The sequence below is a fragment of the Marasmius oreades genome, chromosome 4 (assembly GCF_018924745.1).
Source record: "Marasmius oreades isolate 03SP1 chromosome 4, whole genome shotgun sequence".
In the NCBI taxonomy this organism is placed as follows: Eukaryota; Fungi; Basidiomycota; class Agaricomycetes; order Agaricales; family Marasmiaceae; genus Marasmius; species Marasmius oreades.
This window is the reverse complement of record NC_057326.1, coordinates 3195058-3218945: the sequence shown is the minus strand read 5'-3', so window position 1 is coordinate 3218945 and position 23888 is coordinate 3195058. Positions and strand designations below refer to the sequence as shown.

Here is a 23888-nt window from a genome sequence, read left to right as displayed (position 1 = left end):
ATCCGGCAATCAGCCAGTGACACGCGACGCTTTAATCATTGAGCAAGCTTTGAAACTTCCATGGCCATGGGCACCAGAAATATCTGGCTATTTCTCCTCTCCTTTCTCCAAACCGCCACATTACTCCTCGCGCACGACCACCACGATGAACTTCCCGAAGACAACGACACAAGGCCCATAGATACAGTATTATGGATCCACATATTCCTTCAAGCTTTCGTCTGGGGGGTTCTCTTTCCAGTTGGAATGGTATTGGGGTTATCAAAGAGTAGATGGCATGTTCCGCTTCAGGTGAGACCCTATAGTCTTTTTGTCCTTCTCAAGTCATTTGCTTCATTTTTGTTACTAGGGAACCGGTTTCTTGTTAACAGCAGGGGGCTACGTCCTGGGACACGCCCACAAAGGTCGAGCTTTCCTCGAGGGTGCACACGGGAAAATGGCGAATATTATGTTCATCCCCATATCCAGCCAACTGCTTCTTGGGATCTATCTAAAATTACATATCCATGAACAGACTTTAAGACCGTATGCTGTCAAACTACATGGTGTCATTGGAAAGGCCTACCCGATACTGGGATGGGTACAGATGCTCTTTGGTGCGATTACAGTTGGGGGCTATTGCAGAGGCGGGCATTTAGGACAGTGTTTGGCGCATTATATTATGGGGAGTGGGTTTATTGCGTATGGGATCATCATGTGTATTATGTTTTTGGTTGGAGAGAATTGGGTAAGAAGGAGTGGGAGGAGTCCGGAATGGTGGGATTCTTGGTACGTTTCTCGACTTCGTGTTCACGGTTTTTCTTCTGAATTGACGATGTTTCTATGAAACTAGGGTTATCATGTTATGGGTATGGCAACACCAGTTTACTCTCGAAAGCGTAGTGGTTAACGAAGAAATTCCTTGTCTATGCAGGGCATTGGTGAGCCAAGATGGTTTCTTCTCCCCGTTTCGCAGTTTCGACTGACATGAGACGACGTAGTCAATACCTTTACCGAACATCGCGGCAGATCGTGGTCGGTTAAAGATATGCAGCATACGTACGTTGTTATTGAACTTGCACAATAGATCCTGACTCGAACAATGACATCCACAGGGTTCTGGGCGTTCTCTGTAAGGAGTCCCTATCATCTCGAAAACTGGAAGGCTGATGAATACCATAGGGTGGACTGGTGGCGCGCTTGGTATCTTTTTAGCGAGGAACAACCAGGTAAGACCTGCATACGAACATTACCAAGCCCAAAACTAATTGACATGGACCATAATCTAGCGGAACGTCGTTCCTGGCATTATGTCGGTGCCCTTACTTCCCAATGCATGAACTCGAACTTACTCGTCCTCTCAGCATCATCTTGACGGGCTGGGGTATGTCAGATCACGCTCAGGAACTTATGATTTCTACCAAGGTAGCTTTGATAGACATTTTACCGCATAAGTTACCTATTCACTCTTTCCCGTGCTTACCCCAGGTCCACGCAACGTTCGGATATACTCTCATCCTCGCAGGCGTTGCACGTATAATCGAAGTATGTTATTTCGTCCCGAGGTATACTAGTATCAACGACTCGGCTGCGATTGATGGTGATGATGGGGGGAGCGACCATACGTTAGCTGCGACTACTACCGAGGTGGAAGGTGGTGGAAAAGCAGTTGCTGGAAGAGCGTTCAGACATCTACCGTCGTTTGTGAGTGGTTTCTGTCTTTATACGTGATGGTAGCTAACCCCTTTTCACCTCCGACTTTCACATCTATCCTTTACAGTTACTTGTTTCGGCAGGGTAAACGTTCTTTGACTTCCCTGTTGTAATCAAGCCTTTGCTAATCCAGGTTCCATGTTCGATAGGCTGTTATTCATGTCAGCGACGGATGAAGAGTTGCGATACGTGCATTCGGTTGAGATGGACCATGTTACGTATATTCTTATTATGTTTAGGTCCGTGATTTATCCCGTTGGAGTTTACTCAACTGCTTACCCTTCATTTTTTAACTTCCATCTAGCGTATCTTTCATTCTCTACACCCTCGTCGTTTCTCTCATTCATCTATACACCACATCTGGACGCAACGCTATGAATTCAAAGAAAGGCGGGAGGTCGAATAATATAGAGTTGGTGGAGACACCTTTGGCGGCTGGGTTTTATGAGAGGGTACCTACGGTGGGGAGACCGGAAGAGTCGAGGCATGTTATTGGGGATGACGATGAGGAGTAAGGGGGGTTTGATGGAGGGGGTATCTACCTGACTGATAAAGCGGAGAATTTGCTGGTGTACATCGCTTTTTTTTGTTGTCAATGCCTTGTATGTAGTCAGTTGTAAAGAGGAAGTGTTCGAGTTTTTCGGTGTTTATTTTATTGCGTGAGATGGAATAGGTGATTTGTGGTCCAGAGGTTCAGAGTCGGGCTTGAAACCGTAGTGAGCACCGCAAAGCCATCTACTGACGAAGATGGATATTATTTAAAGACAAGTTCCCAAAAAATAATATTAGAGCTCCAAATAGTGGGGGTACCGCGGATCGAACGCGGGACCTTCAGAAAGAAATGTGAGGAAGGAAACTTCAGTCTGCTGCTCTCCCAGCTGAGCTATACCCCCGCTCTCTTCATAACCCGCCTTACAGTATGACTCCGATTGATGGCTAAGTTGGACAACGCTAATCTTCAAATCAAAACAGCCACGACTCCAGAATCCACGCAATCACCACCCCAAACAAAATACCTACACTGACTCTCAAGAACTCCCAACCTTTCCAACTCGGAACCTTGCCCATCTCAACAGCTCGGATCAGTTCTCTCTCAATACCCCTAGCCATAACATCCATCCCAAACATCTCCTTAGCCTTCCTCTTCCCTCTTTCCCCCGCTTCCTTCCGTTTCCCCTTTGGAAGAAGGACGATCTCCTCCAACGCATCCGCCCACACGGTCGCATCCGGGGGTCTCAACCACCCAACCCCATCTGCAAGAGTTTCAACAGGTCCACCGGTATCGGAAGATAAAACAGGTAATCCGCAGATAAGCCCTTCAACAGGTCCAATCCCGAAATGTTCGTTGGCAGGTGTGTATAAGAGACATAACGTCGACGAAGCACGTAACAACGCCGTTCGTTGGGATGTAGAAAAGTCGAGGAGGAAGATCACGTCTGAGGATTCCGGAGGGGAAGCGTGTGAAACGAGGGAAGGAGGTGCTTTGTTTCCGAGCAGAGAGAATGATAGCTTGTGGGTGGTGGTGACGAGGGTTATGAGGGATCTGAGGGTGCTGTCGTTGTCTTGGAGTCGTGGATCGTAGCCACCTGCTAGGACTAGTCGCATGTTCTGTAGGTTGTTCTGGTTTCGGGAACGTATGAGGGCGAAAGCGTCGACGGCGAGGGCGGCGTTTTTCTTCTTCTCGAATCGGTTTAATGATACCAGTGTTGGTCGATTTCTGGAGTGTAAAACGGTTTGAGTCATTGGAAGGCTGATGCGAGAAAAGCTACTGACGAGCTGATGGCAATCACTTCAGGATCATTGAGGTCTACGTCAGAAATGCCGGCTTCGTAAGCTTTGATGTTTATCCCTGGATAAACCACTGTCGGCTGTTGCGGTATAGAGGGAAAGTACGACTTGAAAACGCGGGATGTGAACTTTGAGTTGGCGAGTATACAATCCGCTTGTCCTGTCATGAAAGTCTGAGTGAGGACCGTTTATAATGAAAAATAAACGACGTAGCCACCATACGTGTTGTTATTTCTTCCAACCAATCCATGGGAAATCGGTATGCCTTCTTTAACAAACTTCCCTTCTTCTTCATTGTGAATCTGACGTCCTCCCCATCTGATTTCTCCTCAATCAACTCCCCATTTGCGAGGAGTTTGTCGGGGAAATGGCAGTAGAATACGACGCGTGTTCGTCCGACAGAGCGAAGAAAGGGTATACATGTCGAAAGCTGGTCCACGAAATATACGTCGTATAAGGATTCTTGGGATAGAATCCGGGATATGAGATGCAACTGGCGAAGGTGAGCGAAAAGAATGTGGAATTTTCCTTTCAAGGATCGAGGGAAAGGTGGATGGATGGCGTAGACTGTTAGTGTTCCTGTGAATGTAGTTTGTGAGCATTGAGTTGAAGAGGAGCAATATGATTGTTTACCATCCCTGGTCTCCTCGAAGCAATGAGATGGGTCGTGATGAGAAGTGTAGATGTGAACGGTGTGTCCAAGATTTTGCAGGCCTAGGGCTGCATCGACAACCAGACGTTCAGCACCACCTAGGAAACAAAGCTTGGTTGAGAAACGGGTTGAGTTCCTCTTTGCGGACGACGTACCTATTCCCAGGTCTGGATGAATGAAGGCTATTCGCATCGTCGTTTTAAGGACAACGGGATCGTTGGAAGAAGGCCAAATGTTTCCGGTCCGTAGTCTCCGTCTATCCTCCGTCTCATTTTCCACGACCGTCACTAACTACTTATCAGTACCACCAGGCCAGCTTCGAATTGTTAAGCGCGAACGGTCCTCGTACTTATTTTTTTTTCCCGCGCCGTATCGATGTGTCTCGTGCAGTAATGGATGAGTGTTTAGTGCTGGATGTGGGGAGAAAAGGTAGGTGCCGGCTTCGAATTTCTTGTACGTGTTTTAGACGTCCAGGTTCGCGAACAAATTGTAGGATTCGCCATTCCGAAGAACCCGAAATCTTCGGTTCGTCTGAGAACCGTTAAGACACCTGGTGACTTTTAGTCTTAACTCTCCAGGGCCTGAAACCCCTACATAGGACCGCAACAATGTAGGTATCCACAAGCCTAGACTTTTGCTCGACGTTTTCGTGCGTTTGGAAGATCCATATTTTTCGTGCCGGCGGAACTTGCGGACCACTGTCCCCGGGACAACCATGCGGCCAATTTGAGTTTTACGATTGTTTGTTAATACCCCACTACGATGTCGTCCAAGGTGTTCCCAACAATCGCCAAGATCGAGACTTTTCTCGTTTCAGCTGAAGGCGATGGAGGGGATTATCACAGGCAGAAGGTATGCAAGTGTTCGTTCGCCACTGCCTGAGGTACGATTGGACTGATCGGCAATTTCATAGAAAGGACATTGGATTATCGACGTGAGTGACAATGAGGGTTTCCAGCGGGTTCCTTGCTGAAGCTACCTCCAGACTCCTATTAGCAACCCGATGTCTGGCTACGAGGAGTATCGACACTCCCGAACTAGTTGGGGAATTGGTGTTCTTGGTTCTCTTTTCGTCACAATTACGGCGTCAAACGGAGTACAGTATGTCGTTCTCGCTCACATTCTATATGTAGACAATGAAAAATCACCGTGTAGGGGATTTGCAACTGGATTCGGAGGCCCGCCAGCGTGTTGGCTCATCAATGAACACTTTACTCGCTTTGTTGTAGGATCTGATCCTCGCGACACTAATAGAATATGGGATCAGCTATTCCGTGCCAGTATGTTCTACGGAAGGAAAGGCATCACGTTGGCCGCAATAAGCGCTGTCGACCTTGCGATTTGGGATCTGCTCGGGAAGCTGAGGAACGAACCGGTCTATGTATGTGTTCTAGGTCTTCACATCTTATCGATATTGATCTCTTTACGTCTAGAAACTTATTGGAGGCCGCACCAAAGACAAGATTCCTTTCTATTGTACAGGGTCAATTATTACTTTGCATCCTTCTCATTCACATCCGTTCTCACCTTGAGGTCGTTATCAGACCTTTACCAACAGAAGCCCGTCGAATGGGATTTTGGGGTGCAAAAGTGCCTCTCCCATATAGTCCACTAGATGGTTTTGATAGCATGCGCAAGAATCTCGATTTTCTCAAAGCTCACCGCGAAAAAGTGGGACCTGACTACCCCATTATGGTAGATTGCGTGCGTTTAGCTATCTTCTCTATCATCTATGTGCACCGAATCTCGCAGTACATGTCCCTTAATGTTCAATATGCTATCGAGATTGCGCAAAAGGCAATCGACGAGAAGATTGATATCAACTGGTGGGAAGAGGTGAAAGTTTTCCAATCTGTTTGCCGAAACTTGAAAATGAACTGCTGTATTTGATACTAGGTTCTTCACCCAGATGACTTTGACGGTCACAAGTTATTGAAGTCCGCCTTACCCCAAGTGAAATGGACAACGGGGGAGCACGAATACAGCCGTTACGGGTTCCGAAAATTGATTGAAGGTCGTTCGGTGGATATTATTCAGCCGGATGTTATGTGGCTCGGAGGGATGACTGAGGTATGCGGAGCGCCGGTGGAATAGGAATGTTCCTGAGATTTGATTCTGTCCTTTTCAGCTTCTCAAAATGAGCGCAATGGCGAGCGCGTACGACATCCCGGTCATTCCCCATGGCAGTGGTCCCTAGTACGTGTCTTATATCTCAATTGAAAGCCTCAGTCTATAAGCTCCCTTCGTATTAGCTCATACCACTTCGTGATGTCCCAGCCTCATAGTCCGTTCTGCGAATGTACGTTTCTGACTCATTGTGATCTATAACCGTCTCAGTAATATCCTAAATAGACATCGCAAATTCACCGGACGGAAAGAGCATACTCCCTGTATTCGGATCTCTATTCACGAACGAACCTGTTCCCCATGGAGGCTCCCTGGACGTGTCTGACGCCCCCGGGTTCGGGTTAGAGCTCAACCCGAACGTGACTCTGATCCCATCGAATAGTTTCATTGCCCCGGACCCTGCGAAGCCACTCGGTGCTGCCGGTTGATGAACTCAGAACAGCAGGAGTAGATCGTTGCTGTGTTTGAGTTCCCAGTAGCTGAAGCAAATACGCGAGGGACTCGTATCACACAAATATAAATAAGTACTGAACTGCCTTTCCACTGTGTGGCAGCGGTGGGTGTGGGTAAAGAAGACCAAGGTGAACAACTTCCGGGCGACGTCGGTGACTCGTGGGGCAAATGTTCGATGTTCCAGCGACTGGAAATGATGAAAAGACAGAAAAGATTCTTATCTCTAGCTGGTGAAAAATATGACTCTTGAGGTTAAATTTACTCGTTCACGGGAATATTGTCAACTTGAATGTCATGCGTGCGTGATCGGTTAACAGAAATAGGTCCGGCGCGGCGCGGCACAGGCTTGTCACCGACTACCACCCCTACCGAGGGACGTCGAGTTTAACGACGACGACGACATCCAGCGCGACAAATGTTAACAGCAGCGACCGAACGACCTTCCAGTCCCATCGACAAAGATCTTCAAGCGCTATATGATCAAGTTTGGGCCGGCTTCGCAGCGGAAGATCTCCCATCGTCAGGCGAGAAGGATATAGATGGGATATATAACGTCTATGGGACTGAATTTATCTCATCACCGATAACACCCACGAGCACGGTTTCCAGTCAGTTTGATACCATCTCTTTTCTTGCGGTTTACTGACAGACAATATGTTCTCTGATTGATTGCACAGGTAGGAGTAACGTCGCGACTTATACAGCGCCGAACGGTAACCATCGGAACAGTGGCAGCAGTGTTCGGCGTTTACCACCAACACCCAGCAGCACCCACAGCACTTCGACCTCAATTTCTTCTCTACCACCAATGCAGATGCCAGAGCCAGAAGCACACTACGATCCAAGCTCAAGTCCGAGTCCCACTCAACGGTCAGGCCATATCAGCAGCGATTCATTCAGCTCGTCATCTTCATCTGATTTGTTGAAGAGAGCTACTGCGGGTGGCCCTCGACGAAATCTTCCTGCACCTCCTGGTGGAGTTATCGGTTTACCTTCCTCACCCGCCTCTGGACGTCGTTCAGGAGCTCCAGGAAGAGGGCCTCTTGAAATCCAATCTCGCCACCATACTCATTCATATTCCCAGCCCTATCCATATATGTCAGGATCACCACGGGCTGACTCCTCCGAATCCATCAACGGCGCCCAAAACTACTCTATTGATGACGGCGGATCAACTGTCCACGGTCATGGAAGAGCATCCTATGCATATGCACCACCTCCCAATCATCGAACACCGTCCCCCGTGCATGGAGTTCCAGTCGTTGACATCCACCATGCACCACTGCCGCAACCGACTGTGACTGCAGCACCACATCAGAGACGACAGGACGGAATGTTGGCGCCTGAACGTGTGTATATTATTCAACTTCCGCAGCTGCTTGGCTCATTTTCCTTTCCCATATAGTATATGCTAACGGCAACGATTACTTCGCTTCAAACTCCACACCGTCCGTCAACCGGGTGGACTCGACAGGATCGTACTCGAACGGACTTGATGCTCAAGGAAGACCTCTTTCTCATCAGCAACGTCGACAGTACCCTTATCCTGTTCCTTCGAGTCCTCCTTCTGGCTCCTCATTTGATATCTACGCCACTAACAATTACGATGCATGGGATGCTGGTCCTTCAAATTTTATAACCTCACAGGGAGGAGCCAATGTATCTCGTCGACCAAGCGATATGTTGCGTGAAATAGCCAACTACGAGAGCGGGCATATTGACTATCTTGATGGAGTTCGGGAGGAGACCTCGACAGCATATGACGAAGAAGGGTACGAAGAGGATTGGGAAGATGGAGATAGCTTCGTTAATACAAGTTTGCTGAGCCATCTTGCTGTCCAACTGAGGGATCGGGTACCGAGAGGGACACATGTGAAAGGAAGTATTCCTTATCCTGGAGCGTTTACCGGAAAAGATATTGTGGTAAGTTCAATCTGTTGGATTGTATGTTCTCAAGGATTGTCCCACTGAACTCCTTGAAATAGTCGACTATTCAATCACAATTTCCTCGGGAATTACTGGTTTCTTCACCTCCCGATCGACGACGGGCTGCACTGCAAGTAGCTCGGTCACTCCAGTCACAGCTATTCTTCTATGAAGTTGAATGGGGAGGACGCGTGCTTCAAGATGGTGTTGAGGACGTTTACATGTTTCTAGATGATTCTGAGGGAGCTGGACCTTCCTCGTCATCTGGACCATCTGGCTCGCACGATAGGGAAGAGTTACCGACGGGAGTCGTGACGATGTTGACGGGTTGTTATGTTCCGACTTGTGTGGACGAGGAGCCGTGTTATGCCTACTGTTGTCCAAAGAGGGTGAGTCTTGTGTTGATATTCGAGGATCGCTCACTGAGTTGCCATTCTTTGATATAGGGGCATTCGGTATTAGCGCTTGTGAATGAACCCGAGCCTGTACAGTCTTCGCCCGCAAGCAAGGAGTGGTCGGAAACTGTACCACCTGAAGTAATCGCTCAGCTTCCAGACAGTGAAGTCCGACGCCAGACGTAGGTTATCCCCGTGGGACTGAAGATCTTTGTTCGCTGATCATGCTTGATTAACTTTTAGCATCATTCACAAGATAATAAGCAAGGAAGATCAGTATATGCAAGACCTTGATACGGTCGAAAGCGTCTTTCTCAAACCACTTCGACACGCCGATCCACCCGTTATTTCGCCTCCACAAAAATTAGAAGAGTTCATCGACGATGTATTTGGGAATATCTTGGATCTGCGGGAATGCAATCGGCGGTTACTCGAGGTCATGCATGTGCGGCAGAGGGAACAGTCATATGTCATCCAAAGAATTGGAGACGTGATTTTGGTCGCTGCCTCTGAGTTCAGGCAAGTTTATCCAGACTATGTTGGCCATCATCCGCTAGCAGAGAAGAGAATGAAAGAAGAGATGGAAAATAATCCCGAGTTTCGGTTGTTCCTTGAGGTAAAAGTCCATTTTCGACTTCATTCATATCTGGCTTTGATGGCTTGTATTGACGTATGGTGCCCTTCGTTTTTTCATTATAGCATGCTTCTCGTAACCAAACCGTACGCCAGGGTCAGCTCGAAAACAATGCAGCACCTCGGTTGGATTTGAAGCACTTCCTCAATCGACCATCGGAGCATCTTCAGAAATATCCTGTCCTGCTAGAGGCAATTCTCAAGGAAACTACAGAGGGAAATCCTGATGCATCGTATCTGAAGGAAGCTATTGACGCTATGAAGGACATGCAGACGTTTGCTCAGTTAAGGACGTTCCAATTTGCAATGGGTAAAGGGGCTGCTGGGAAGTGGGAATGGCATGATCTAGTCTCGACGGAGCTTAGAAAGAAGATGAAGAAGGAAGAGGCAAAGAGACAATCGTACGTTCTTCTTGAAGAATAACGTCCTGAGCTTATCTTGCTCTTCTAGGATTATCTTTGAGTTAATCAAGGGTGAAATGGCGTATGTGAAAGATTTGGAGAACATCGAAGTCGTGCGTGTCGTCTTCGCCTGCTGTTCATTCCACTTTTTTTATTTCTCTTTTCGTTTTAGATGTACATCCAACCTCTCCGAGAAGCCAATGAAGCCGGCGAAGCTATCATTGTTCCCGAACGTCTCGATCAATTCATCAAGGATGTTTTCCACAATTTCCAGGAGCTATACGCTCACCACAAACGTCTCGTTGAGAAGTTCCATCAAATACAACAACAACAACATCCCCAGATCAGGAGCGTCACGGCCGCCATGTTCGACGCTGCACTGAATTTCCGCGATGCTTACATGGAATACATACCGAACTATCCCATTGCCGCATACAGGATTGACGACGAATTGGCTAACAACACTAAGTTCAAGCAGTTTGTGGATGTAGGCAATCATTCCCCTTATCATTTATTCGCTGGTTTACTTATTTTTATTTGTAAAAGCAATGCGTGAAACATCCGGATGCGCATAGGCTGGACATGAAGAATTTCATTAATCGACCGATTCCTCGACTACTTCGATACGAGCTTCTGCTCAAGGGTGTAATGGAAGAGACGCCACCCGGTCATGAAGATCGAAAGGAAATTCCTCAAGTGTTGGAGGTCATCAAATCCATCGGGAAGGACACGGAACCTGGGGTCGTTTCTGCCAAGCAAAAAGTCGAGCTTTGGAGATACAATTCCAACTTGGTGTTCAAAACTGGAGAATGGATTGTGAGTCTCATGATCCACTGAACGCGATTCGCAACTTACCGTTGATCGTGATAGGACATGGACCTCCTCGACGAGAACCGGTCCTTGATTCATTCAGGAAAATTACTGCGGCAGCCTGAAAGTGGACTGGAATGGAGTGGATGGAGCGAGTTATATGTTCTATTATTTGATAATTATTGTGAGTTTCATCTGGTCTATCCCGAATCGGCACTTATCTGCCTTTAGTGGTCTTGACAAAGCCAAAAGAAAGGGATGGCGTGACGAAGTATCATGTCAACCGTCGGGTGGGCCAGCTCCTCTATCCTTTTCAATGCCCTTCCAGGCTGATTCTCTCCGTAGCCAATACCACTCGATCTTCTCTCTCTCGGCAGTTTCACTGATTCGCCGATTCCACGTCGATCAGGTTTGATCTCCGGTCTCCGTGGCACCGAACGACACGCAGAGAGTCCAAACGTAGTTCCCGCAAGTTCTCCTGACGGCACAGGGGATTCTCGTTCTGTATACCCCTGCACACTTCACCATGCTGGTCGTTTGGTGGGTGGTCCCTATGTCCTTTACGCCGAGTCAGCACAAGCGCGTACGGAATGGAAATCTAAACTGGAAGAGGCACTAGGATTGCGCCAGGTCGTCCAGGAAGCAAACAAAGTCTTTGAAATTGAGACTTTGAGTGCTGACACATTCCTGATACCTTCTGTGACCGGACAAAATGCTCCGCCTGCGTGGAATCAGGAGAACTCGTTCACCGGCAAAGTCACTTGTTCCGTTCCTTTCAGTGAGTGTGATTGTTCGTGATCTTTTTGAGGGCATGTGTCGAAGATTATGTTGCCAGATACTGCCGATGGTCGTGGTCTTGTGGCTATTGGATGCGCCGAAGGTGTCTGGATTGGCTTTAGGCATGATCCCAAGTGTAAGTCGATCTTTTCATATATCCTGAACATTACTAATCCGCTGCTATCTAGCCATGCGGCGTGTACTTCATTTGAAGATGGTCAGTCAGTGTGCTATGTTGGAAGAGTTCGGCATCTTCATGGTGTTGGCCGATAAGGTGTGGATTCTTCAGGAAATGTTGAGCGATTTGGACTCAACATCATCTTTAGGCGTTGTTCGCGTACCATATTGAGGCACTTGTACCTACGTCACCCCAGACCGCTCACACATCGCAAGTTCCCCAGCGGCTAAGCGGTAACAAGGATGTCCACTTCTTCAGCGTCGGACAGTTACACGGGAGAACACTCGTTATCTACATGAAGAAAAAAGGGGTGAGCCTTCGTTTTTTCGACTAACTCGATGTCGTAATTAATTTGTTCCTCATAGCTGGACAGTATCTTCCGGGTGCTAGAGCCCGTAGGTGACAAGATAAACGAACGAGCAAGGGCTCCGACTGGCTTTAGTTCGCGTCTAGGTTTCCGAAACAATAGATCCGAGTGGTTCAGGATATACCGAGTTTGTCTTATTTTACATAATTCTTGGACTCGAAACTGACACGTTGGGCAGGATTTCTTCCTACCCTCTGAATCGTTCGATCTCATTTTCCTGAAAGCCAAAATTGTCATTTTGTGTACGAAAGGGTTTGAAATTATGGATTTGAATGAGTAGGTTGTGCGTATCTAACATTTCTACGCGTCTGACCTTCCTGTTTCCTCCAGCTTCAAGAGTGTTACTATACCTCAACGAGATGACGCTCGTCTCGCGCAACTGGCGAAACGTTGCGACTCGTGTCGACCTATTGGCATGTTTAGATCAGCGGACGATGAGTTCCTCCTTTGCTACGATGGTTAGTTAACTTGTGTTTACTGGCCTACTTGATGCTCAATCATGTTCTATAGAATTCGGCCTCTACGTCAACAAGCACGGGGACCCTAGTCGTGCAGCAGGCACTATCGAATGGGAGGGAACTGCAAACCGTGTAGCGATACACTCGCCTTACATTCTACTGTTCGACAACCATTTCATCGAAGTTCGGCATCTCGAAACCGGAAGACTTGTCCAAATCATACCTGGGAATGATATACGTTGCATATGGGACGGTCGTGGAGCTGGCCCTAGTAACCCTGTCATCTCTACTCCGATTCACAACGGCCAACACGAGCCAACCGTACAAGATGCCCAAGTTCATGCAGTGATGAACTCGACAGAAGGTCCACGGACTAGAGCCATTGTGCAAGAGGTCTTCCAGCTTGTTCCGACGGTACCTCTTTACCTCCCTGAACCTATATCCCAATCAAATTCGCAGTCGTCTCCGCCACTTTCCCCAGAACGAATGTCTTGGAGAACATGATTTATCTAGATTATTGTTGTGTTTTAGTAATACTTATCTTGATTTCACTGTACTTCTAATTTTCTAATGTTCACAATGAATCTTCACAGAGATACCGTGAGAATCGCAATGTGATAATCTAACACGGGTGTGGCACGGGTGCCAAACAAATATTCGACGCGCTGTTGTCCGCGTTCTCGAACCTCGATTCTTCTTCGTACCATCACCATCTCATTACCACGCTTATAATGTCCGAAGAACTGATGTCGAAGGAGATTGCATCCCGGCTAGGGTATGAAGTCGCGTCAGATCCTAAACTTCTGGAGGAATGTATGTCAAACGACCTTTTCTCGATGACACCAAATCTACAACTTTTTCCATTAGGTCTATTGATATGTCGAATATACAATCTTACACCTGAACAACTCCAGTTCAAATGGGAAGCAGCTACTTTCTCGTCGACACCGGCACGCGCACACGAAGCAGCGCGGTTCACGATAGACTCGCTGGCGGGTGTGAAAGCACAGATCAAACGCGAGATGAATCAGAATAGTGCTACTAGAGCTCGGTCTAGGAACTTCTCTGGTGCAGCAGTTGTAAATCGCACAAGATTGCCCCAGTTTATGCATCAAAATATCAGGAAGAACGCTGGAAGGGTTGGCATAGGGGAAGTTCAGGTCAAGGCAGAGACCGGACTCGAACCAATGAGTCTTGCTGGACCAAGTAGATCTACAAGTAAAGTTGCTTTCAAGGGGCCAAAAATGGACGCGTCGTCTCGCAAGAATCGAGGGTGTGAGTGGTCAGGTTGCTTCGTCATCTGGGCTGTATCTCAGTTGACTTTAGATCTTTATATGTACGAGAAGTTGTCAGAAAGGAGTGAAGGTACGCGCTTTTGGTCGAAACCATCATTTTGCAACTGAATGGATCCTTATTGGCAGTGCTGGATGAACGGATAGACGAGTTTGCGGAACTGGTTAGAGAACATTATGGCATTACTGAACTTGGAGACCCTTCTTCTGCATCCGACGCAAGTTTTCCTTCATATTCTCCGCTTCTTTTCTTACATTTCCGACGTATCTTTTAGGAAGAAGTTGTGGTTGTTGGACGAATCACGTATGATTCTGAGACGCCGCCATCTAACGCCAAATTGACCGAGGCTACTCTCACATTAGAGTCATCTCGAATGATCTCTAAGGGCGTGAGAGTACCTATTCGCTTCGAGGAATCTATCAAAATACGTGGAGGTGCAAAGGGAGCTGGCGGCCTAGCCCTTTTCCCTGGTGCTATCGTCGCATTAAGGGGTAAGAATGGCAGTGGTGACTGGTTTTTGGCGAGCGAGATCCTTACAGTACGTGAATTGCCACCTGTCCACCAGTCTTCCTACCGAGCATTTGCATTCAGCTTCCCCCAATGAAAAACTCGCCATCGTCAGTCTCTGTGCCCACCAAACCTGACCCTGCTACCGCAGACACCTCGTTTTCTATGGTTGTCTGTTGTGGCCCGTATACACCAGATTCTGACCTGAAGTTCGCGCCATGGCAGTCGCTCTTAAAGAAGTTGAAAACATCTCGGCCTCCTGTGATTGTTTTGGTGAGTTAGAGCCACATGCACTTGAACTTTTTTTTTTTTGATTCCCACATAGACTGGTCCTTTCCTGGATTACACCCATCCTCTCATTGAACGCGGCGAAATAGACGAGACTCCTCTCGCCCTTTTCCATAGAATATTCCTGGATCCACTTCGTCAATTACTTGACTCTTCCTCTGGTAGTATCGCGATACTCGTACCCAGTGTTCGGGACCTCATCAGTTCGCATGCGGTGTATCCTCAATGCGAGTTTCGCTCCGAGGTAACCAAACACGACGCAGTAAGTTTCAGGTCTTATCTTGATCGCCCGTATACTCAATCGTTCTCTGTCTAGAGAATACATCTTTTACCGAACCCAGCGAGGTTCTCGGTCAATGGGGTCACGTTCGCGTCTACCACCGTAGACGTCTTATTCCATCTTCGTAAAGAGGAAATCACTAAACGAGGCGAGGAGATCGACTCTATAGCACCCCAATTCCCGGAAGACACCGGCTCCGATTCGATGGGAAATTCATGTCGACACTTGCTGCAGCAAAGAAGGTATGTGGCGTTGGTACTCTAAATATACTGTTTTACCGATCCAAATCTCAGTTTCTATCCTCTATTTCCTGTTCCTTCGGACGTAGCCGCGGAAGTCAATTTGGACGTGAGCCATTCACAAGCCTTAAAGTTGAATGGTGGAGACACGGATGAATCTGAATTCGCGCCGGATGTGTTTATCATTCTGAGCAAGTTGAAACAATTTAGCAAGGTATTGTGTCGTGCCTTCCCCCCCCCCTCTTCTTCTCCGTCTGCGGTGAGAGAAACTGATATTCGGCTTGACAGAGGGTGAACTCGACGCTATTTATCAACCCTTCGTGTGTCAGTAAGGGTATTTATGCAACGTTGAACTTCGCAGGGTCGGAACCTGGTGTATCACTGGCAGGCAGGTTGAAGGGGGAGGTCATTAAAATACAGGGGGACGAATAGGTCTCTCTTTTGATCTATCGTTGATATCGCGTTGTACTTTTCTGGCTCTGTGTATGAATGTATGTTCCATGATCATAACCATAACGTTCGTTCTCGACGACGAATGGATTGATAGTAAACAACGGACAGCACTTCCAAGCCACAGGTATATAACTTGTCGATTTTGAAGGCAGAGGGAACCGCATCGGCTGTGGTGGGTTTCTCCAAAAGAACGGAAAGAAGCAGGCTTCCAGGTAAGATGACAGTATTGAGATGTTTTGTAACAGAGACCATCAGCCTTCTGAAATGGAATGGCATTCGTTCCAACAGTGACGGTCACCCAACGCGTCTGCTGCTCAGGTGAACGATACCCTGCAGCAAAACATGATAATCGGCTTTATTGGATGCTGGATTTATACATTGAAAACGGACACTCGATGAAGATGCCACTTTCGAATTGAGGGACAAGGAGCGCGGTTTTTCGTCTTCCCATTATAGTACAAATATATCGGCGTGTCTGGACAAGACATCCGTCCGTGCCGGAACTCAATGATACAGGCAAGCAAATAGGCTTTCTATACGGACTCACCTCCACTGTGTGTGCTATGCCAGCGCTGTGAGTTGCCTTCGAATCCAGTATCATGTCTCCGCCAATCTCGACCTTTCTCCTCGGCTTCTCGTCCTGGAAGGGATCCATCCAGCAGGGTATTTTACACTCCAAGCATGGCGACGCGAGATCTCATTGGTGCACAAGTGGAAGGGCTCTGTTCCGGAATCTGGAAAAAAATGGTCGTAGAAAAGAGACGACCGCGGTGATGGTAGAAGATTGAGCAATGTCGTTGACCCTCTACCAAGTCTCTCATCGTCGTTTCCCTATCTAATCAAGACGATCCTACGGGTCATATACCAATTATCTATACTTTTCAGTTTTGATAGCTACTGCCATAATGGAGGGGTATCGGTATTAATCGATATTACATATATTTCCAACCCTGCTCTCGACGAGAAAATCATAACCACGGTCTAGGTCGGAGGATGCAAAGTCAGAAAGGCTCAAGGGATGGGCGGATACAATGCTCACGGTGTTGATAGTAACCACTGAAACCGGGAAGCTTCCGAATCAGACCGCGATTTGACCTTGGATGTTGAAATCAGAGAGGATACGAATGAAGCATTTTTGGTAGTCTGTGGTCAATGTCGATAAGAATGAAATATGGCCTATACGAAACCGCGTCACAGACCTGAGGATTTCTCTGATCCTTCCACAACTGTGCCATTGGCACGTCTTCAAGCTTGGAACAAGGTTTGCTATTGCTCGACATCTCAAAATTTGGCGGTTGGGGGAAGCTAGTATCAAGATCTGCATTTCTCAACCCATTTTTAAATTGCACGATGATTTGCGCTATCCTTCAATAGCTTGTATAAAAAGGCGAGCCTGAGTAACCTCCGGGAGCACGAATGGTTATGCGCGATCAATTGGTCCAAAGCCGTAGAGAACCTGCCAATCAGTTTACATACAAAGATCCTCCCGATATTCGAACATATCATGCCTACATACATATGGTCCAGCACTAGGCGCCTCTTCCTCCTCGCCGTAACATTCTTCGCGGTGGAAAGTTGCCTCGAACCGGAGCCGCAGAACCGCCAGCTAATGCGCGGCCTCGCGAGCCACGCCCCCTAGTATGAGTGAACGTTGGAGCTGCATTGTCACTGCCCATTGCACCATCCTCTAAACCTACATCCGTCGGCAAGGAATGTGTTCCAATCGCTGCACGAACGGTCGATCCTCTCGATCCTCCCCCTCGCCCGCCTCTACCCCTCCACCTGCCGCGAGATGCATCCCCACTGCTATGTGAGTGACTGAAGCCAGCTTTCGCGCTTCCACGGCCGAATTGTATCGAACTGGGGATAAGCGATAAGGAAGTCATAGATTCGTTCAATTCCTCGATATCTTGATCTCTTCCACCCCGTGCCTCGATTGAACTATTATTAGTTAGAGATTTACGCGTATCCCCAATCTTCGTCGCGAATCCCTTTGCGGATTGTCGTTCGGTTACGTCTGATTCTTCTCCATCACTAGTGTCATCGACCAAATGGTCACCGACACCAGCCTCTTCGTTCCTATCGTCAGCAATCGTCTCCTTGTTCTCCTCCGTGTACTCTCGTTTTTTCCATTCTCCCCGAAGCATACTTGCACCTTCTCCCCATTTCTTCAGCAAACCTCCAACTCCTTTATTCGTTACAGCGAAAAAGTATTCTTTCGGATAAGCATGGGCCTGTATAAGATGAAGCCGTCTGGTCTTTGGATTTCCAAAAAGTCTGGGACATGACGCGAGGAAGCAAGCAAACTGGTTGTGCGTCCTTTCAGCCACTTTTTCACCGGAAGACTAGGACAGCGATAACAGCCGACTCACTATTTTCTCCCCTCTGTCCTTGCGTACTGCAGCAAGGGAATCATGGCACTCCGTCTGATGCTAAAATTCCCCCACATGTCAGTTTGCTAAAACACTCCTTCAAAGATGATCTCAACTCACTAGTTCTAGAAGCCTAGCGTCGGGGAAAACGCAGTTACACCCCTTCTCTTCGCATACATGTGCATGGTAGGTAGCATAATGGGCTTCTAGGTCTTTACTATTTGCGAGATATGTCGGTCTGTGATTACAGGTTGGTGGCAGAGTGCATAAGAGCTGGTGTGCGCCCTTGTCAGGTAAAATTCTCGATGATTTGTGTGATGGGGATGATGGGGAGGACGGTGGCGAGAGTGAAGAGTCTGAGGACGTATCGGATGGGTGTCTGGGCCTTTTAAAAGCCATTTAAAGAGTTGAACAAGAGTGAGGATCAGGGCATGCTCGCAAGGGAAGGAAGGAAGGAAAGATGGTTGTGACAACAGTGTGACGACTTCGTCCCTTCTACCACACCAACCATCAACCATCCAAAAAAACAGACGATGTCGAAGCGCAAATGGGACCAGGCTAGCACAAATATCGACGAAGCAGCACCCATTAGCAAGGTAGAAAAAACAGATGACAGTAAAACCGCCTCCGAGGCAGCGGCTGTTGCTGCTGCCATCGCTGCCAAAATCGCAGCACAATTCGCTGGTGGTACAGGACTTACCGGTGCGATGAAGGATCCCCACGACGCGGAATTTACTCACGACATTGACATTAACGATGTCAGGAATCGATATTTGTTGACCAAATCGTCTACGCAACAGGAGGTGCGTGCGTTTCGTAGTTTTTTTTCCCCCCTTCCTTCTCGCTCATATCCCATCTCAACCTCTCCTCTTCGTAGATTCACGAGGACACTGGAGCATCTGTTAGCACCAAGGGGGTGTGGTATCCCGATAAAACCAAGGCCACAGACAAAGATCCACCTTTGTACCTGCATATAATGGCAAACACGAAAGAAAGTCTACAGAAAGCCATCGACAAGATCAATGACCTAATGTCCATTGATATGGGGTCGCTAGTGGAAGATAAGAAGGATAGGATGAGGGAAAAGGTCGGTCTTGTCGTCACTCTCATCCATGGTTGCCTTATTGTAAGAATCCTGTAGAGAAAATGGCCTGAAGAAAAGTTGCCCGTCGGTCTCGACTCCATCCGAAACTTCAATGTACGAGCGAAGGTGGTCGGACCTAGCGTACGTTTGAACCTGTTTCTTACTTTCTCCGCGGCCTGACATTTTAGTGTTTTTTTAAAGGGCTCGTTCGTAAAGTATATACAACAGGAAACAGGAACTCGAGTCCAAATCAAAGGCATAGGATCTGGTTTTATTGACCAGGAGACGGGTAAAGAAAGTGACGAGCCGCTGTACATCCATATTACGTGCGTCCCTTGCCCTTGTTATCTCAAATTCTCGTCGTCTAACTCGAACCTGTCCTAAAAGCGGTCCGGAAGAAGGCCAAGTCGCAAGAGCGAAGGTGCTGACGGAAGATCTTCTGCTCGTCGTTCGCTCCGAGCACGCGAAAATGGCAGTCGTAGCTCAACAACAACAAATGGAACTTCATCAAGCTCAAGCTCAATATGCTGCATACAGTGCAATGGCGGTATGTCTCGTCCCATTACTCACCAGTTTTCAGTAAACCTTCTTTTTCTCTCTCCATCACTGAATGCCGCGTGACGTTACACGACTGAGCGAGACTTGGTTTGACTTGACCTGAGTTACGAGGGCTAACCTGTTCTTTGAACTAACGCTTATTCAGGGATATGCCCCGCCTCCTCCTGCGGCTGCACCTCCACCTCCGCCACCTGGTGAACAGCCTCCACCCCCTCCAGATGGACAACAACCGACTGCGCCTCAGGGAGAACAGCAAAATACGGCCGAAGCCTATGCAGCTTATTGGTGAGTAGACGTTTTCTTTCTTTATTTTCTGTCTCTCGTACTGAATGTCGGCCGTGGCAACTGTAGGGCTCAATACGGTTATGATGTCAACTCTCCCCAATTCAAGGAATGGGCTGCGACTCAACAACAACAACAGTATAGTCAATATTATGCCCAAGCTGGGTATAACGGTGTTGCTCCGGAGGGGGATGCACAACCTCAACCGCCGCAGCAAGCTCCACCTCCACCACCGCCGCCGCCTAGTTAGAGATTCTGTGTAAAGCTTGTTAGGTAGTGACGGGTGAATCTGATTAGCTTGGACTATAACTTGAAATGTCTCTGCCTTGTATCTTTGGAGCCCCAGCCCGCCGCCAGCCACAGGCGTTCCCCACTTGGGTAATGGCCTCCACAAAAACTTTGGGTGGAATTCTTCGTAAGTTAAGTAATATAGGGTACGTCGTTTATATCGAAATTGCAAAAAGGCAAGATTTCGTTTTTGACGAGATCTGTACATTCAGCTGCATAACCATCCGGGAAGGACTAGATGTGTTCATGAGTAGGATTGATGACAGAAAGTATAGGGGAAAAGGTAAGTACCTCGCACCATGAAAGTAGCTTCTCTCGACATTTCTCAAATACGCGAAGCCGCCTTCGATTGATTTCGGAATACATCTTCACCGCGTCGGAGATTGTACGGAGCATAGAGAGAAGTCCAGGTTGGGGTACGCAGAATTCCAGTAACGTTGATTGCAGTAGATTGTAAACAGTACACACGATTCCCATGTCAGCTGGTTCCAACTTTTGATATCTCGCCATCATGATTTCTAGATCATAACACAAGCGCTTCACAGTACGAAAGCAACCAGATGGAATATCCATGCTGGTGCCTAGAGTACCGGTAGGTCCGGCTAATTCTGTTCTCAGCATTCGCCCACATCGTGGATGGAGAACGTGTCACTGCCCTAATGGTTCCAATGGACTGCCAGACACGGATGACCATCTACATTCCTCATGACAAGACTATCAGTCGTGTTTCCTGGTAACTCCGCTCAGTTCTTCCGCTACGAAGGCCACTGAGGAAGACATGGTGTGTTTAGGGGCAACTGTCTCAAAGATTGACACATGTGAGTATCCATACAGACTCGTACAATCTAACAAATGTCCTGCAGCGCCTATTGTAAAGCAACGAGCTTAATGGAAAAAGCCCGGCAGCCTTCCATCCAGCCCTCTCCAGTAGTCGCCTGAAGCGTGAGCTGATAAAGGCTGAGCAGATTAAGGCCTATCCAGCCGGTTTAGGCCTCACTGGTACGTTGCCTCGCAATGAATCATCATTGCATCCACTAACAATTGTGTGTAGGGGCATATGATTTGTTTCACTCCGACAAACGTCTATCACCAGAAGAGCGATACATCCATACCTTCATTGACGAAGACGGATACGCTTTTATCCTCACGTGTTTCAAGGCCTTATTGGAACTGGTTCATCAAGTGCTGTCAATTGAGTGTGACACTACCTTCCAACGTGTACAAGAAGTCGTTTTTCGCAAAGGCATGAACAATCAAGAAGAGCTGGAGATTAATGAATGGGAAATGGTGATATTCTACAAACCCGTTCAACGAGGTGTGTTTTCCATACGATTATAACAGAGCTAGCTTAAGTGCTGAAGTAAATATAGCACTCACAATAATGCGCATATACACGAACCGCCATGATACCACTTCTTATGAGAAGCTCTTTGACGCGGTGCAGAAAATAACGCTTGACTTGACTGGTCAACCTCTGGCTTTCAAGCGTCTACGACCAGAGGGTAATCTACTTGCAATGGTTGTGGATATGGAGATAGCTCAGGTGAAAGGCGCCGCGGCGTCATTCGCCAAGTCTCAGGACGTCTCCTATAGCAAGTTGAATGGAAAGTGTTTGCCTCCATACTTCATCAAGCTATGTCATGTTCACGCTAAAAGGTGAGAGTGGTTACAAATATCATTAGCTTTTTACTAATGATGCTTTCGGCAGAGGCATACACGACTTCAGACTTAAAATGACAAAGAAGGACTATCGCCACCTTGTGAACTATATGAATCACATCAAGACGAAAGAAGACCTAGAAAGGTTTCATGTCTTTGTTCTATCCTTCAAGATTCCAGCTCTGACTGGTAAGTAACACCAGCCTTGCTAATACATTTTAGGAGACTAACATCCTCTCAGCTTGGTGGAAGCACAAACGGTCAATTGATTGGATTATCCCATGCACCATTGGCGGCCTCTCCCCCATGGGTCCAGATTGGGACGAAACGCCAAATCACACCAATGCTGGTGAGGGGCAACATGCATGGTCAAAAGAGAGATCATTCAAGCATCAGAAAATTGTTTCGGCAATTCAAACGTAAGTCTTCGCAATGCTGTCTTCAGTTCAGTTGACATTAGTTAACCCTATCCTTTAGAGGTCGGGATATAGACGCAGCAACACTCAAAGAGGTGCAGATGGCCCGGGAAAGTGGGGTGCCGTCCAACACGCACAATGAGCTTGTAGACCGTCAAACACGCAATGCTACTCGTCGCAATAATCGGGCAACAAAAGCAAGAACAGCAGAAAAACAACAGAATGCGACTGCTGAGCTTCAAAACGAGTTAGATTCAGCGCAGGACGAGTTGAAGCTTGCGAAGGCAAGGAGAGATGACCTGAAGCAGCTGCTCAGAGATTCAAGGATGGCGACAACCTCCTCTGGTGCTCTTCGCAAGATCAGGATGCCGAAGAAGAGGAAACTGCAAGAACTCTCGAGCTCAAGCGGTCGAGTAAAGATTCGGAAACAGACAAAGAAGGCAAAGAAGGCTGCAAAGATGCAGATTCAAGACGAGTCTGATGACGGTGCGTTGCGTTTCAGCCGATTTATGGGCCATATGTTTTCTTATAGAACCTTTTGCAGACGACTTCGAGCTGCTGTCACTGTCTGATTTGTTCTGTGAGCCGCAGAATTCAAATAGCTTTATGGCAGATGATCTAGTCGCTGAGAAACCAGCAGATGAGAATCTCGGGATGGTTCAGGATTATCAGCCACTCCCTCAGCCTGAGGAAGTGGCTGATTCTACCAAATTTGTGGTCTCTGGGTCAACCAACACTACTCTCACGGCTGTCGCTGATGCAGAAACTCAAGTCCAGGACCGGCGTACCAAGCGAAAGGAAAGAGACGTACCCGACGTTTCGACCATCATTCAGGGGAATGCGAAGCGTAGCCGCAAACCAACTTCGAAGGTTGCCGAGGCAGAAACCCAGACTCTCGCCACTGCCTCTATGAGCAAGCCGGTTTCATTTAGAAGAAAACCTGGCTCGAGAAGAGCTTAATCAATAAAGTTAATTAGTAGTTTCAATTTGACTTCAATTTTTAGTACATTCATTCGGACGTAGCGGTTTTTCTTAAGTTTGCAACAAGTCTTATTTACTTATATTACTAGACGTTACTTAGTAAAATAAGAGTAGATTTATGTACATACATACTATTACTAACCAACTTAGAATACATGCGAAGCAACACATCAGGAGTTCAGCTTGCAGCACAGTTGCACACCCGGAAAATAACTTCCGGTTGGGTGTGCTGCTCGGAAGTTGACTGTGCTGCATTTAGCACTCACTGTGCTGCATTTAGCACTCACTGTGCTGCTGTGCTGCACTTCGTTTTGGGTGCGCTGTGCTGCACATTGTATAGCCCCGTTTTTGACATACTCTGGCAGTAGAAGAATTGCACTGAGGATAGAGAGAAGTGTGTCCCGTTCAGGATGGGTGGAAAGTATTATATGATAGAGGTTGTCGAGCTCAGGGAATGGAGATTTTGGAGAGATCCGATTAGATCGATGATCGATGATTATGCGAAGTTGTTTGATAGGGGATGAACATTCC

The 23888-nt window shown here is 47.5% G+C and overlaps 9 protein-coding genes across 10 annotated transcripts; 6 read left to right on the top strand and 3 right to left on the bottom strand.

Annotated features, from left to right (window-relative positions):
• The first annotated feature begins 36 nt into the window (after positions 1-36).
• Positions 37-2338, top strand: E1B28_007838 (uncharacterized protein). The gene is made up of 13 exons (XM_043152616.1): positions 37-291; positions 350-768; positions 833-848; positions 914-920; positions 981-1038; positions 1095-1111; positions 1162-1208; positions 1269-1291; positions 1344-1404; positions 1468-1683; positions 1760-1776; positions 1842-1931; positions 1997-2338. The coding sequence occupies exons 1-13, from the start codon at positions 61-63 to the stop codon at positions 2205-2207; spliced, it is 1413 nt and encodes a 470-aa protein (XP_043010702.1). The 5' UTR covers positions 37-60; the 3' UTR covers positions 2208-2338.
• Positions 2339-2355: 17 nt separating this feature from the next.
• On the bottom strand, positions 2356-4388 carry E1B28_007837 (uncharacterized protein). The gene is made up of 5 exons (XM_043152615.1): positions 4288-4388; positions 4114-4230; positions 3703-4059; positions 3466-3640; positions 2356-3409 (listed from the first exon to the last, which is right to left on the bottom strand). The coding sequence occupies exons 1-5, from the start codon at positions 4322-4324 to the stop codon at positions 2656-2658; spliced, it is 1440 nt and encodes a 479-aa protein (XP_043010701.1). The 5' UTR covers positions 4325-4388; the 3' UTR covers positions 2356-2655.
• Positions 4389-4894: 506 nt separating this feature from the next.
• Positions 4895-6687, top strand: E1B28_007836 (uncharacterized protein; the record flags this gene model as incomplete). The annotated part of the gene is made up of 11 exons (XM_043152614.1): positions 4895-4984; positions 5046-5066; positions 5118-5233; positions 5288-5513; positions 5566-5615; positions 5677-5836; positions 5885-5968; positions 6029-6202; positions 6261-6328; positions 6385-6431; positions 6485-6687. 11 exons carry the CDS (start codon positions 4895-4897, stop codon positions 6685-6687), a joined length of 1239 nt encoding a protein of 412 aa, XP_043010700.1.
• Positions 6688-7127: 440 nt separating this feature from the next.
• On the top strand, positions 7128-13161 carry E1B28_007835 (uncharacterized protein; the record flags this gene model as incomplete). Its single annotated transcript, XM_043152613.1, has 20 exons — positions 7128-7320; positions 7390-8061; positions 8118-8635; positions 8698-9027; positions 9085-9215; positions 9277-9649; positions 9733-10067; positions 10117-10180; positions 10240-10554; positions 10614-10883; positions 10938-11061; positions 11109-11167; positions 11223-11655; positions 11713-11790; positions 11843-11928; positions 11981-12142; positions 12198-12326; positions 12378-12475; positions 12530-12657; positions 12710-13161. The coding sequence occupies 20 exons, from the start codon at positions 7128-7130 to the stop codon at positions 13159-13161; spliced, it is 4950 nt and encodes a 1649-aa protein (XP_043010699.1).
• A 157-nt stretch (positions 13162-13318) lies between these two features.
• On the top strand, positions 13319-15772 carry E1B28_007834 (uncharacterized protein). The gene is made up of 10 exons (XM_043152612.1): positions 13319-13470; positions 13525-13932; positions 13984-14022; positions 14079-14171; positions 14229-14488; positions 14542-14730; positions 14783-15007; positions 15062-15267; positions 15319-15478; positions 15553-15772. Exons 1-10 carry the CDS (start codon positions 13389-13391, stop codon positions 15694-15696), a joined length of 1806 nt encoding a protein of 601 aa, XP_043010698.1. The 5' UTR covers positions 13319-13388; the 3' UTR covers positions 15697-15772.
• Positions 15773-16136: 364 nt separating this feature from the next.
• Positions 16137-18548, bottom strand: E1B28_007833 (uncharacterized protein). Its single transcript, XM_043152611.1, has 5 exons — positions 18210-18548; positions 18090-18149; positions 16757-18023; positions 16265-16698; positions 16137-16192 (listed from the first exon to the last, which is right to left on the bottom strand). Exons 1-3 carry the CDS (start codon positions 18486-18488, stop codon positions 17247-17249), a joined length of 1116 nt encoding a protein of 371 aa, XP_043010697.1. The 5' UTR covers positions 18489-18548; the 3' UTR covers positions 16137-16192; positions 16265-16698; positions 16757-17246.
• Positions 18549-18565: 17 nt separating this feature from the next.
• On the top strand, positions 18566-20319 carry E1B28_007832 (uncharacterized protein). 2 transcript variants are annotated; one of them, XM_043152610.1, is made up of 7 exons: positions 18566-18892; positions 18967-19176; positions 19231-19314; positions 19375-19499; positions 19561-19720; positions 19877-20016; positions 20083-20319. In XM_043152610.1, exons 1-7 carry the CDS (start codon positions 18623-18625, stop codon positions 20261-20263), a joined length of 1170 nt encoding a protein of 389 aa, XP_043010696.1. In that variant the 5' UTR covers positions 18566-18622; the 3' UTR covers positions 20264-20319. The 2 variants fall into 2 exon arrangements, with proteins under 2 accessions (XP_043010696.1, XP_043010695.1); XM_043152609.1 differs by having other exon boundaries at positions 19561-20016.
• Positions 20320-20362: 43 nt separating this feature from the next.
• Positions 20363-20908, bottom strand: E1B28_007831 (uncharacterized protein). The gene is made up of 2 exons (XM_043152608.1): positions 20593-20908; positions 20363-20535 (listed from the first exon to the last, which is right to left on the bottom strand). Exons 1-2 carry the CDS (start codon positions 20872-20874, stop codon positions 20434-20436), a joined length of 384 nt encoding a protein of 127 aa, XP_043010694.1. The 5' UTR covers positions 20875-20908; the 3' UTR covers positions 20363-20433.
• Positions 20909-21079: 171 nt separating this feature from the next.
• On the top strand, positions 21080-23336 carry E1B28_007830 (uncharacterized protein; the record flags this gene model as incomplete). Its single annotated transcript, XM_043152607.1, has 8 exons — positions 21080-21119; positions 21208-21300; positions 21353-21616; positions 21672-21957; positions 22010-22149; positions 22202-22379; positions 22438-22862; positions 22921-23336. 8 exons carry the CDS (start codon positions 21080-21082, stop codon positions 23334-23336), a joined length of 1842 nt encoding a protein of 613 aa, XP_043010693.1.
• Positions 23337-23888: the final 552 nt, after the last annotated feature.

Excerpts from the sequence above, each read along its gene's own strand:
- E1B28_007838 (XM_043152616.1), top strand. The coding sequence starts at position 61 with ATGGCCATGGGCACCAGAAATATCTGGCTATTTCTCCTCTCCTTTCTC. Across the intron at positions 1,292-1,343 it reads AACGTCGTTCCTGGCATTAT|CATCATCTTGACGGGCTGGG; the intron begins GTCGGTGCCCTT and ends TCGTCCTCTCAG. Across the intron at positions 1,932-1,996 it reads TATATTCTTATTATGTTTAG|CGTATCTTTCATTCTCTACA; the intron begins GTCCGTGATTTA and ends ACTTCCATCTAG.
- E1B28_007837 (XM_043152615.1), bottom strand. The coding sequence starts at position 4,324 with ATGCGAATAGCCTTCATTCATCCAGACCTGGGAATAG. Across the intron at positions 4,060-4,113 it reads CTTCGAGGAGACCAGGGATG|GAACACTAACAGTCTACGCC; the intron begins GTAAACAATCAT and ends CTACATTCACAG. Across the intron at positions 3,641-3,702 it reads GTTGGAAGAAATAACAACAC|GACAAGCGGATTGTATACTC; the intron begins GTATGGTGGCTA and ends CTTTCATGACAG.
- E1B28_007832 (XM_043152610.1), top strand. The coding sequence starts at position 18,623 with ATGTCGAAGCGCAAATGGGACCAGGCTAGCACAAATATCGACGAAGCA. Across the intron at positions 19,315-19,374 it reads CGAAGGTGGTCGGACCTAGC|GGCTCGTTCGTAAAGTATAT; the intron begins GTACGTTTGAAC and ends GTTTTTTTAAAG. Across the intron at positions 20,017-20,082 it reads GAAGCCTATGCAGCTTATTG|GGCTCAATACGGTTATGATG; the intron begins GTGAGTAGACGT and ends TGGCAACTGTAG.
- E1B28_007834 (XM_043152612.1), top strand. The coding sequence starts at position 13,389 with ATGTCCGAAGAACTGATGTCGAAGGAGATTGCATCCCGGCTAGGGTAT. Across the intron at positions 14,023-14,078 it reads GTTGTCAGAAAGGAGTGAAG|TGCTGGATGAACGGATAGAC; the intron begins GTACGCGCTTTT and ends CCTTATTGGCAG. Across the intron at positions 15,008-15,061 it reads AGGTAACCAAACACGACGCA|AGAATACATCTTTTACCGAA; the intron begins GTAAGTTTCAGG and ends TTCTCTGTCTAG.
- E1B28_007833 (XM_043152611.1), bottom strand. The coding sequence starts at position 18,488 with ATGGCTTTTAAAAGGCCCAGACACCCATCCGATACGTCCTCAGACTCT. Across the intron at positions 18,150-18,209 it reads ACGCTAGGCTTCTAGAACTA|CATCAGACGGAGTGCCATGA; the intron begins GTGAGTTGAGAT and ends GGGGAATTTTAG. Across the intron at positions 18,024-18,089 it reads AGGACAGAGGGGAGAAAATA|TTTGCTTGCTTCCTCGCGTC; the intron begins GTGAGTCGGCTG and ends ACGCACAACCAG.
- E1B28_007831 (XM_043152608.1), bottom strand. The coding sequence starts at position 20,874 with ATGGATATTCCATCTGGTTGCTTTCGTACTGTGAAGCGCTTGTGTTAT. Across the intron at positions 20,536-20,592 it reads AGCTACTTTCATGGTGCGAG|TCCTTCCCGGATGGTTATGC; the intron begins GTACTTACCTTT and ends GAACACATCTAG.